The sequence below is a fragment of the Cariama cristata genome, unplaced genomic scaffold, assembly GCF_000690535.1.
Source record: "Cariama cristata isolate BGI_N322 unplaced genomic scaffold, ASM69053v1 scaffold44040, whole genome shotgun sequence".
Classification (NCBI taxonomy): domain Eukaryota; kingdom Metazoa; phylum Chordata; class Aves; order Cariamiformes; family Cariamidae; genus Cariama; species Cariama cristata.
In genome coordinates, this window is record NW_009593774.1 from 1,857 (window position 1) to 13,937 (window position 12,081).

The window sequence follows — 12,081 nt, forward strand, 5'->3', positions numbered from 1 at the left end:
TTCTTTGTCTTCAGTAGGACCCTCCATGTTGCAGGTGGAGTCCTGATGGTCAACACTTGATTTCACCTATTTCTCATGAGAAGCCCTATGTTACTGACCACCAGCCTCCGTGCTCTGAGAGGCTTAATTTTGGAGGCTGTTGGTGGTATTCCTGTATCACTCACTGTTGGTCATTGTTAGGTAACTTCAAACTCCCCAGTCTCAGTGCCGGGAGGTTTTTAGTGCCTTCAGTTTCTGTTGACCTTGGTGGGAGTTGAAGACACTCAGACAGTCACAAGACTGGAGGCAGACTTGAGTTGGCAGTCTGTACACTATTCCCTGTGCCATCTGATTTGAGTATTTAAAGGCCAGGAGCCTGAATGCTTTGCTGTGTAAAGTGAATTAACTGTTTTGCAGAACATATATTAGTTTCTTTTCAAATTCTTTCTCTGTAAGAAAAGTTTTGGATTCATTTTAAGTTCTTTTTGTGACATATGATGATTCTAAGAATCTGGCTCCCTAGGGTGCGGAGTCTGACAGAAGTAGATGTTGTCTTGAAATCTTAGATACCAACATGGGATAGCTTTAGCAGGCATTCCAAGAAGATCTGTTTTGCCTGGTATTTGGTAGATACATCATATTAACATCCTGGATAAAGAAAAAGAAAGCAAAAACAAAATATGAAGGAAATTAAGAAATGCAGAGTGAAAGATTTTTTTTTCTCCCCTCAAAGGGATTGGCATTTGAGAAGTTCTGTTAACCAGTGGATGCCCTGGGACTGAAGCAAAATGTATTGTCCGTGTGGGGGAATGCCGGGGGCCAGTAGACTGCAGATGTAAGTGGAAAACTGTGATACAGCAATCTAGAGCAAATAAGTTGATTCAAAGGAAACATCTTTATTTTCTGTTAGTGAAGTGATTATATTCCACCCTCCAATTACCCTGTTAATTAATTCAATAATGTGTCAGATCTCATTTCTGTACTGATGTGCACTTGATTTCAAGTCTCTGCAAAATACCCTGCTATGTGCTTCATTCTAGACATTAGACCAAGCAAAAAGTATTTTAAGTAATTTTAAGGGAAAGGATAATTTCCAGGTAGCATTCTGTGGTTTGAAGAATTACGAACTTTATGATCGATACAGAGATGTTTCATATAGTTGATGATGTACCTATTAAAAATTCCTCCTATAGGGGGGATAGCAATTTCTGCGGGCCTTGACTGCGTGAAGATACCTTGTATTTGTATACCTCCTGAAAATTGATTTAAATACATTTGGAAGATGTTAATTCCAAACAAGGTGAGTAATTGAACCCCACTTTGTGCAGAAAAATTACATGCTGAATGTACTTACTACATGCTCCATCTGAATTGTACAGACTTCTGGGCAGTTTATTTCCTTTGCTGTCGTAATGCAGATAAGCCCTGATCTCTCACTGGTGAGTTGATAATACAAAGACTCACAAGGCTTTGCTCCTTTATGCAGCTTCTATTTCCTGTTTATGTGCAGGAAACAATAATTTTAGAAAGTAATGTTTACTGTTATTTCAGAAAAATGGGGCATAGTGGCTGGTGAGTGCATACATGTCAGCAAGTTGCAACCACCTTGCCCTTCCCAGTTGTTCAAGTAGGAGGTGCTGAAGAGATGGGAGGAATTTTCACAGGGGCCAAGATGTCCTGACAGGTTGAACGCTGTTGGCATAGAATAAGTACTTTTCTGTGTGTCTGACACAATGCAACTCGTCTTTGCAAATCTATTTGAAAAAATACAACCTTTTTTTTTTTTCTCTCTTTTACGTATGGCTAGACAGCACACATTCTTCCCAATGATTCAGCTATGATGGAAGTTTGCAGAGATACCCATTCAGTTACTTTCCAGTGTGAAACGCAAGAAAATGGAAATATATTTGTGTCTGTAAAATACACAGTCTATGCAACAACTGGTAAGGTCATAGAGACACTTACAGTCTTCTAGTGATATGGCCTTGTATTTTTTATGTAGTACTCAATCTTTGTAAGATTGCATGTCACCAGTAGTATATAGGCAGGAGCTTGTGCGCTGTGGTAATGACTGTCATGAAATGCAGGCCGATGAAAGAGACATATAAAAGGAAATGACAGAATGGGAATGAAGAGGTTGCTTGTGGTAGGAAGGAGTATTTTCTTTATCCTTTGTAAAAATCCAGGCTAAAATAAGGAGATTTTTCTATTACCTGCTTATTTTTACTGCACCCAGTTTGGTTAATATAGACTTCTTTTTGCTTCACTAAGCCACATAGCACCAGCAGCGTGGGTTCTGCAGTTAAGTCTCCTTTCCACTTCAATATAGAAGCAGGAAAACAACCTTTTCAGCTTTTCTTTTAGTGCCCATCTGGAATTCGCTTATATACAATGGATTTAGCAAAGTTTAACATTAAAAAGAATACATCATAAAAGAGTTTCCCAGTGCTATCTTTCTCACCTCCTCTGCTAATGATTTTTGCTGACTTCATCAGGAATGGTAGCAGTGTGCTGATTTTCTCAAACCATGGGAACAGCCGCACGGAAACTCTCTCTTTCCTAATCAGAGAAAGTGTGAAAGTGCCTTGCTCATCCAAATTTAAAGTTTTCCCTGATAGATTCAGGTCTTATGCAAAATTATGGCAGACTACAAAGAAAGAAATCCTTGGAGATACCCCTCCCCATGTTTCCCCCTCTCCATGTTGTTTACCTGGGTAAAACTGTCTGGCCTGGGAATCCTGCTTTTTTTCCTCTCTCTTCAGTAAGATAGGCTGTTTCCTGTATCTCTATTGAGGTCCTTTCTGCCATTATACAGTAATATAGAATTTTTTAATTCATTTTCTAAATCCATCTGGCAGTCACAAAACACCCAAAGATTTTTGTTTTCCCTTCTCCCACTATTCGTTCTCTACATTCCTTTTTGTACAGAGGAAGCTTCCGTTTTGAGACCTGAATTAGCAGAGCACATTATCTGTTTTAGGTTTGAGCATGCAAGTGGTCCCATTGACTTGAGTTGGTGAGTCATCAATAGGAGGACTGACACATTTGTGTTTAAGCTATGACTGAGTAGTCTTGGTGAAAAGTGGTCAGATGAAAACCGCCCAACAGAGAACCTGTCCACTGAGAACTTCTTACAAGGATTGAGATTTATTAATTCAAAAAATATTTATGACGATACAGAAATTTGAGGAAGACAAGCTCGAAGGTTTATTAAGTAGCTTGAAAAGAATGGGTTGTTCTGCTTAGTGCCAGATCAGTGTCCTCTGGCTTTGTATGGAGGTGTGTAGATGCCCAAAGCAGCTTCTGGGCATTGCTTCCCCAGAAGTGACATTGTTTGGACCTTAGAAATTATTAACTGTTAATTAGGTACATAGAAGAAGTTATCAGCTGAAGTTTTGGTTGAGAATGTACCAGTACTTTCATCATACAGATGTAGTTTTGCTCTCTGTGGATGGTCGGAAGTGTAGCCAGATCAGAAGACTGCATTTACTTTTCCAACAGGATCAGGAGGAAATGAGAAAGATCCTTCTGACAGCGTCAGTGGATACGGCAAGACTCCTTGTGTTTGGATGTAGATTTTCTTAGCTGCTGCCTTGTATTTCGCAGAGCTGCTCTGTGCTCTGGGAGCATGGCTTGCTGTGTTGTTCAGACTCTGGAAAGGGGTAACGTTTCTGCCCATGGTACAATGCTGCCTTTCCTAGTTCCTCATTAAAAGACTTTTTGCGATGAGGGTTGGGGAATTTGAGACAAGTCAAGCAAGATGGTTTCTCTACCTACTCCTGAAAATCTGTCTTTCTGTTGAGCAAACATCTTTTTCTTTGCCATTTATCTATCTGGTCTCCAAGCTGAAATGTGGGGAGAGGGGCTCGTATAGGTTTTGGGAGGTGTATTTGAACCAGGTGAAAGGACAAATCAGGTTTAGTGAGGAAAGGAGCAGGTCCTCTCTATTACCTCCTAAATTACTTTTTTTTTTTTTTAAGCCAGCTGAGGCGATTCTGACCATCTCTCTGCCTCACTCAAGTCAATAAGCTTTAAGGTTGTGTATTTTGTCTTTCTCATGACCTAGATCACTCCTTTCACTATTCCACAGAGATACATTTCGTCATGCTAGAGCTACAGGATGGGGCAGGGGAAGTGGAAATGTGTTTGTTCCATGGATGGCCTTTCTTCTTGGCACTTTCCTGGAGAGAAAGCCTTGAAGTTGTCAGCAGAGCTAAAAATTATCAATGCAGCTGATAAGGAGCAAATGTGTTTGCTTTTGTCTCATCCTTCCTCCTCTTTCCAGCACTCTGATGTTTTACCTGCCTGAACAGCAGTGGCCAGATTCAGCAATACTGTCTGCAAGCCTGGCCCCAAAGCCACCACTTGAAAACACGTAGTGTGACACTTTCTGCTTCAGATTTTGGGGGGTGTGAGGTGGGAGGAAGGGAAGACATGTTGCAAAAGGGCAGGTGAAACCTCACAGGAATTTGTGTGTATTTGCCATGTGGCAAAACTTTGTATGAGTTAATTTTAAATCTATGCACAGAGAACTTCCATGTGTCCTTTACCAGTAATCACTGCACTTCTCAGTAACCTTTTGATGAACAGTTATAATGACCTTTTGCATAAGTGAGTGCTCTTCAGTAATTTGGCTCTTCCTTTTGTTTTCAGAACTGTTCAGACCTATGGGTTCTCTTTGTTGTTTATAGCAAGAGAAACATCACAGGGAAAAAAAAAAGTATTTTATCTTCATCAAAAATTATTGAGATCTTTGCAAGGAAAATCTTGTCTTTAATAACTGACATTTCTGTGTGTCCTTCTTACTAAATCACTACCCTGGAACACTGAAGGGTGTTGTTTCACACTCCCGCCTGTTGTGTTGTTCGGTGTTTTGTGAAGACTTTGGAGCTGGAAAGCGGTTTATTCATATTTACTAATAATAGTTCTGTGAGGAGGGAGGACTCTGCAAGGGAGGAATGCAAAAGTAGAGAATGATCCTCATTAGGATGCTACGTGAATGGTGTCAGCCTACTGAGATCCCAGCTGTGCTCCAAGCCCCATGCTTCTGATGAGAGAGAGAGCGAGGTGAGGTGTATGTCTAGTGGCACTTCTGTGGAGAAGACGGAGGCAATAGCGTTTCTGTGTCTCAGAGGCCATTCTAGTCCCCATCTCTCTTCTGCTGATGACTTCAGTGCTTGAGCTTCCTCAAGAGAGAAGAGTCACATCTCTGTAACCAGCTGCTGTACAAACATGTAATCAGCATGGCCATGTTGTCCTTGCATTTGCACAGAAATGAAATGGGGAATCCCAGTACCCAAGATTAACAGCCTGGATCTCCTCTGTGTATATGTAATCCTTCTCTTCCATTAGCATATATCCATCCATTTTTAATACATAGAAAAAGGCTTATAAACAATCTAGAAGGGGAAACAAAAAAAGCTGTGGATCACCATTATATTAAGGGAGAAAAAAACAATCTGCAGGGGCAAAATCTTGTTCCTCTCTGCCAAACTGATACATACTTTCTGGATCTGAAAACTGGTGGAAAGAACTCCTGTTGGCTTCTGGACTGTATAAACAATTGATTGAGCGTCTGCTTGTAGATGGAGCACTGCTGTGCAGTCAACATCATGGTCTAGGAGGAACTCCAGCTCAATAAAAAACCCAGGGGAAGAGGAGGATGAAGAGGAACAGTGCTGCTGGCAAAAGTAGTGGGTTTCCTTTGGGCAGAAATGGTGCTCAAAAAGCAGGTGTTCCACTTTCTTGATGTTTATGTTTTACATTATTATGAATCTGTTTCTTATTGAAGAAATGACTGAATAGAATCATAGAATCATAGAATCATAGAATCATAGAATCATAGAATCATTATGGTTGGAAGAGACCTCAAAGATTATCAAGTCCAACCGTATACCTGATGCCACCATGACCACTAAACCATGTCTTGAAGTGCCACATCTAAACGTTTTTTGAACACCTCCAGCGATGGTGACTCCACCACCTCCCTGGGGAGCCCGTTCCAATGCCTAACAACTCTAACAGTGAAGAAGTTCTTTCTAATGTCGAGCCTGAACCTCCCCTGGCGCAACTTGAGACCGTTTCCTCCTGTCCTATAGAATAGAATGCAGAGTCAGGATTTGTATTGCCAATATTTTCTGGAGGGAAACGCTAGTAGTGGCAACAGATGCTTCTGAATGTATTTGGATTTAAGCAATTTAAAGAGGAGAGGGTTCCATGAAGGCAGAGGGCGGTCCAGAAGTGCACTGCACTGCATAACAATCAAGGCAGCTTTGTTAAATGGTAGTATACAATGCAAATATAGTTGCTGGGCCACACCACAGCAGAGTATGTGCTGCTATGCTGCTCTGGTGCTTGGTATGAGGGAGGTATGCGATGTATCTCTTTTGGCCCACATAAGAAGGCAGTAACTGTCCTATTGTTCTGATGGCACAAAGAAGGTAAAAAAGCTGTCAGGCTTCTTAGCAGCTGGTAGTGGCCACACAGATGGCACTTCTGTTTCCTTTAATCCAGCCTGTTGTCCCCTCATTGGCATAGCAGACAGGGATTGGGGTAGAGGGAGTGTGCAGTGCTTGGACCATTTGAGCGGTCGAAAAGGCTTCCATGAGCCCTGGCCAGCACACTCTGGGGTTTGTGCCACAGGGCTGGCCTCAAATCAGCAAGCCCTGGTGGAAGCTTAATACTAAATCTGAGCATTCCTTCTCTTCCTTCCTTCCTGTCTTGTTCAGACTTGCACAAATAAATGGATCTTCATAGTGTAGATCCAACAGTGCCTACATCCAACTGCAGTATCCCACCCTTGCATTTCATTTAAGTGCATTCCTTTTTTAGTAAATATGAATATAAATAATCAACAGGTGAAGTGAGAATGCCAAACTTTTGGTAGGGTTGGAGGCAATGTGCTTGAAACTGTCAGATATGTTATCAATTTCTCTGTCGTTTGTAGAACCGTAGAAAATTTCTAGTGGAGTCTGCACTATTTTAGGGATTCTTTTACAATGTAATTGTGGAATATATATGATAGTGCTTTTTTTAGTCATTCTTTATAGTGAAGTAGTCCACAGACCTGCAGTGGGCTGTAGACTTCAAGTTGAAAGTCATTGAACTAGACTTTGCATGTTTCAAAAAAGAATTGTCTTCTTACTTTTACTAAGCTAAGTAGATTTTTTTTTAAAAGTTGGTAAATACATCTTTGTAACATTAACTGTAAGCTGAAGATGTTTTTAAGGCATATTCTGGCTGTGGCAAAATTCTCACTAATTGGGAGTGTTGCCTGGACTTCAGGAGTGTAGTCACGGGCTTAAAAGTGCACCTGATGTGAATTGGTCTTTGCTCATTGTGAACCAGCTTATTGGGAAGCTGCTTTTCCGTCTGCTTCCTGCTTGCATTTTAAACACGCGTGTTTACTTGGAAGGCATCCCCCAACCATCAAGTTGTCTCTTGGGCAGTTCTGGTTTTTGGCTATTGGAATAATTTCTTGCCTAGGAAGAAGACTTGAGTAGATTAGCTGTGGATAACATAAAACTTGCTTTTCTCTTCAGCAGGCTCCTGTTACAGCCTGTAAACAGAGGTATACTTAGAGTTCTTAGAGTTCTAAATTCACATCTTGCCAAGGGGAAAATGTATTACACTAATGAAATTACAAAATCAAAGATAATTTTCATTAACCTCCATTCCCTGCAACTGCATGTAATTCTAAAAAGACACAGTCCAGTCAGTGAAGTGGATTAGTCTAAAAGTAGGTAGCTCTACATTGTATGAAAACCCTGATATTCAGACTTACTATGTATGATATTCTCAGCCAGTTCACCATTCTTACCTATCCTGTATCTTGCAGAAAGATCAGGAGAATCCTATAGATGAGCTGTGGTTTAAGAATATCAGAACGAAAATTCTGTGATGCAGGAGAATGAAACTCAAATGATGCGATGGAAGAGTTGCTTAGATACTATAGTGAGGACAGTGGCACAGGACCTTATATAGAAGTAGAAATGAAATAGAAATAGAAATGGTTTTCCTGCAGTCATTCTGCTACACAAAATTCCTACCAGTATGAGCATGAATTTTGCACACCAGTCAGCAGTGAGGTAGCACCTTATAGTTTTAGAAACTACAGGAGGGAAAATGAAAGAGAAATTAGGGTTGGCTTGTGTAAAATTGTCAAACCTGGAGGGATGTGGGAAGATGCCGGATGGTTCATTGATTTGGTTGCAGGTGGCTGAACAAATAAGGTCAATTAAATTTCAGAAGAAGGTGCCTGGTTTTGGTTTCCAGGCATTTCTTCATCCAATATATAAAAAAAAAAAAGATGGAGAAAGTTGGTTGACCATCCTCAGTATTTTCCACTCTTCCTGGGTTGTTTGTTAGAGTCATCTCCTAACTGGTACGTCTGGTCTTAGAGAAACAGCCTCAGTAATGGTAGGGCCCTCAATTTCCTTAGGTGAATGGTTGAACAGGCTGCAGCATTACAAAATGCATTTTTACTTGATATCCTTGCTACATTTTTCACTCCTCAGCTTCATACAGCTGCTCCTCGATATGTGTTTCTGGGCCATGCAGAACAAATCCTTTCCATGCTCAGTGGTTATTTGTTTTAAATAAAGGCTTTGCAGACCTAGATAGAGACACAGAACTGAAAAGCAGCACTTAAGTCCTTGAATCCGGTCTTTTGTTAACATACTCTCTTTTGGCTTCATTATTATGATTATTATTGCATCAATTTCCATTGTTAGAATTCTTCTGTAGCACGGTGGTACCTTGCTGCTTCAGCCCTGGGTGACAGAGCACCTGGTACCAGGCACAGAACAAAGAGGTCAGCCTGCCTCGAGCGGCAGACAGCCTGTGGTATTTCTTCTGTCTTTATCGTTCACGTATCTTATGTGGATGTGTCTTGAAATCTTACATTAAAGCCTTTCTTAAAGCAAAAGTATTGTTATATTAGTCATTCTTAACATGTACCAAACAGATACTTTTCCCTCTAATTTTTTCCTTGTCTTTAGGAATTGCAGTTCTTTGTGTTTCACGACTGTTAAGTGACATGTATCCCACTCCACGTGCCTTGATCTCCATTTCTTTGCATCTTCCTTTGTTAGACATGCTTTTGTAAAGAAGGTATGTTACTGTTCTAACTTTTGCTGATAGAGTAAAGGCATGAAGGTTGTGAAAGATGTCAGATAGTAAATAATGAAGCCTTGCTCCTTTTCAGTCCTGTCCATTGGGTTAAATGCTGAATAATTTGAAAATTTGAACATAATAATGACCGTGTATTTCTTTTCTTCAGAAATGCAAACAAAAAAATCAAGGAGAAGAGGAACAGGGCAATCAAGGAGAACAATGATAGATGCCATTCTGGTCTTTTGCCTGATAACTGAAATCGTTGTGACTGTTGGTGTGATCTTTGTCATGATCTTGATGATTCTTCACTGGTAGGTGGACAACATGCAATGTGATTTATGCTTTATTTGATCAAAATATCACCATCAAAACTGATGACAAACATGAACTGAGGTGAACTATTTAAGTTTCTCTGTAGTTTAATATTTGTGTTGCCAGTAGAGAAAACAGGAACAAGCTTCTGGAGATTGGAAAGAAGTACTTTACAAAGCAGTTACAGTGATTGTGGATGGGAAGGGAATGATTCAGAGCAATTTATGTAAACCTACTTAAAGGTATGTTTTTGTGTAATTCTTTTTTCCATTTCAGGGCTGTTGTAAAATCTATTTGGAAATCAAAATCTTGGCCAGACAACCAAGACAAGAAGCTGACCAACAAAAGATCCCTGTGTGAGATGGAATAAATAGTGTCCCTGTCAGGGTCCACATTGGCCTTTCGAGGAATTGGAGTCCACCTGCAGCTACAGTTCTCACCATCTGCATTACCCATAATACAAGGAGTGACAGAGCCCTCACTCACAGCGGGTGAAGTACATAAGTCCTTCCAGGACTGCATGAACAGAATTAGGGAAAAAAAAAAAAAGGATTACATAGAAATACGATATAAATATTAAAATATGTCTGAAATACTGGTTTTAAGAAGTACTTTTTACAGTTCATTGTCTGTCTTGGATTACTGGACTTTAAGTGAAATGGGTAAAAATACCTCCATTTTAAGGTGGACATCATTCCCCAGGTAGTTTAATAGCCTGAGCACCTCTGAACTGGAGAATGAAAGCCAGATTTTTGTGAGGTTGTTGAAAATGATGTATTTAACATATCTTAATTTTGTGAAGATGGTAATCTAGACTAGATGGCATATAGTCTAGGCAGAGACCATTTTTTGTAAAGTGCTCCTTATCTCCTTGATGATCGTCAAGCGCAGCACCTACTATATAATCACTATAATCCAATTTCTTCTTGACACATGGAAGGATATGTAATGGTACGGAAGATCATTAAAAGTTGCTTCATAAATTTCATTAAATTTTTACGTGCACATTTGCACATGTAACTATTTCTGCCATCAAGGGGACCAAAATATCTGAACAGAAGAGTAGCCCCATAGGGTCAGACCAGGGATTCATCTACCTCTGTAATCGTATCAGTGGACAAAAAAGGATGTCTAGGGGAGAGTACAGAAACAAGACAAGGTTGTATGATGCTTTCCACATGTACTCCTCCAACTTCCAGGCATTTTCAGGTTTTCTAAACCAGATGCAATTTCTAAGCAGTTAGCAATCTTGAACTGATTTCTTTTCCATGGCTTTGTTCAGTGACTGCTTGTACCTGTGTAAGCATCTGTCACAGAAAACATCCTATGGCAAGAGGATCCACAGTGCAACCGCATCTTCTGCCCGGCTTGAACCCACTTCCTGCTAGCTTCATTTGTCACACTTTACTTCTTGAAAAGGCAGTGAGCTGTCAATCCATGCTGTCCTCTCCCTGAAAGGGACTGCCTTTTAGACCTCTGACATATTCCCTGGCTATTTTCTTTCTGGATTGAAAAGTGCATGATTACTTAGCAATTCTTCATCTTAAAACTACCAAACTGTACCATACTTCTGACCATCCTTGCTGGCCTTCTCTAACCCTCCTCCATTACATGACTATCTTGTTTATGAAGGTGCTTTCTGTTTGTGTAAAGAAACATTGTTTGATGCAAATAAAAAAACTGAGATGATGACATGTTGAAAAATGGACTGTGGACTGATTAAAATGTTTAATAGATTTTATGATTAAGATTTTCTCTTGAGTATAGTAGAAGCTCTGAAAAGAGGCCAAATATTGAGCACTCCAGGGCAGAGAATGCTTCTCAGTAAAGAACATTGTGAAAAAATTGCAAAAAAAATAGATTGGAGGTAGTAACTTATCCTCTCAAAGAATTCCTGTTCTCCTCAGATCCTCTGTTGCTGCAGATGTTCTAAATGCACCATCTGCACATCCTTAAAAAAGCATTATCATATTTTTTCAGAGATACATCATTTTGTTTGCTGTTTAGTGAAAAGATCATTTACATTTTTGCAAATAAAACATCATATTCAAAAATATTCAAATATTCAAAAATCAAATATTCAAAAATTCAAAAACTTAATTCTATAAAAATATCCTTTTTTAAAAAGGAAATGATATTTTTGGTAACACTATTATTAGCTATGTCATTTTATATCATTTGGTGGACAAACTTAAAAATCTTGCACCATTAAGAAGAAAATGCATAGAGAAGGAAAAAGCAGACAATAACAATTCTACAGTTCACAAAACTAGCTTACATGTTCAAGGTGAGTTTTTGATCCCATGCAATCAAAGACAGCGTATTGTGGTGAGTCTGGGATTAGGTCTGGAATCCTGATCTTAAAAATAAACCAAAACCAGTTGTTATTACTCAGGAAAATGTTTCTACTGAAAATATGGTAAATATGAAGCCTTGCTATCAACTCTGCAATTGACCTCTGAACTCTTGCTTTCATGTTGTAATTAGGGTGTAGCATAACTGAAAGAGAGGGAACTAGAAATTTCTTTTCCAGAATAATGCAAAGGTGTACTATTATACAACCATTTTGTATTTTAATAACATTTGCAAAGAACCTCCAGTCTTACTTGGGTTGATATTTTGAGGGTTTTCAATTTCCATGGTCTGCTAGCAAATCCAGCAAAAAGTAACAGATAC

The 12,081-nt window shown here is 39.5% G+C and overlaps 1 protein-coding gene across 1 annotated transcript; it reads left to right on the plus strand.

Moving 5' to 3' along the window:
• Nucleotides 1-712: 712 nt before the first annotated feature.
• Nucleotides 713-9,775, plus strand: SPACA1 (sperm acrosome associated 1; the record flags this gene model as incomplete). Its single annotated transcript, XM_009695415.1, is given in 5 exon segments — nucleotides 713-814; nucleotides 1,173-1,279; nucleotides 1,787-1,922; nucleotides 9,260-9,404; nucleotides 9,682-9,775. Coding segments are annotated over 5 exon segments (584 nt in total), but the record flags the coding sequence as incomplete, so codon positions are not given.
• Nucleotides 9,776-12,081: the final 2,306 nt, after the last annotated feature.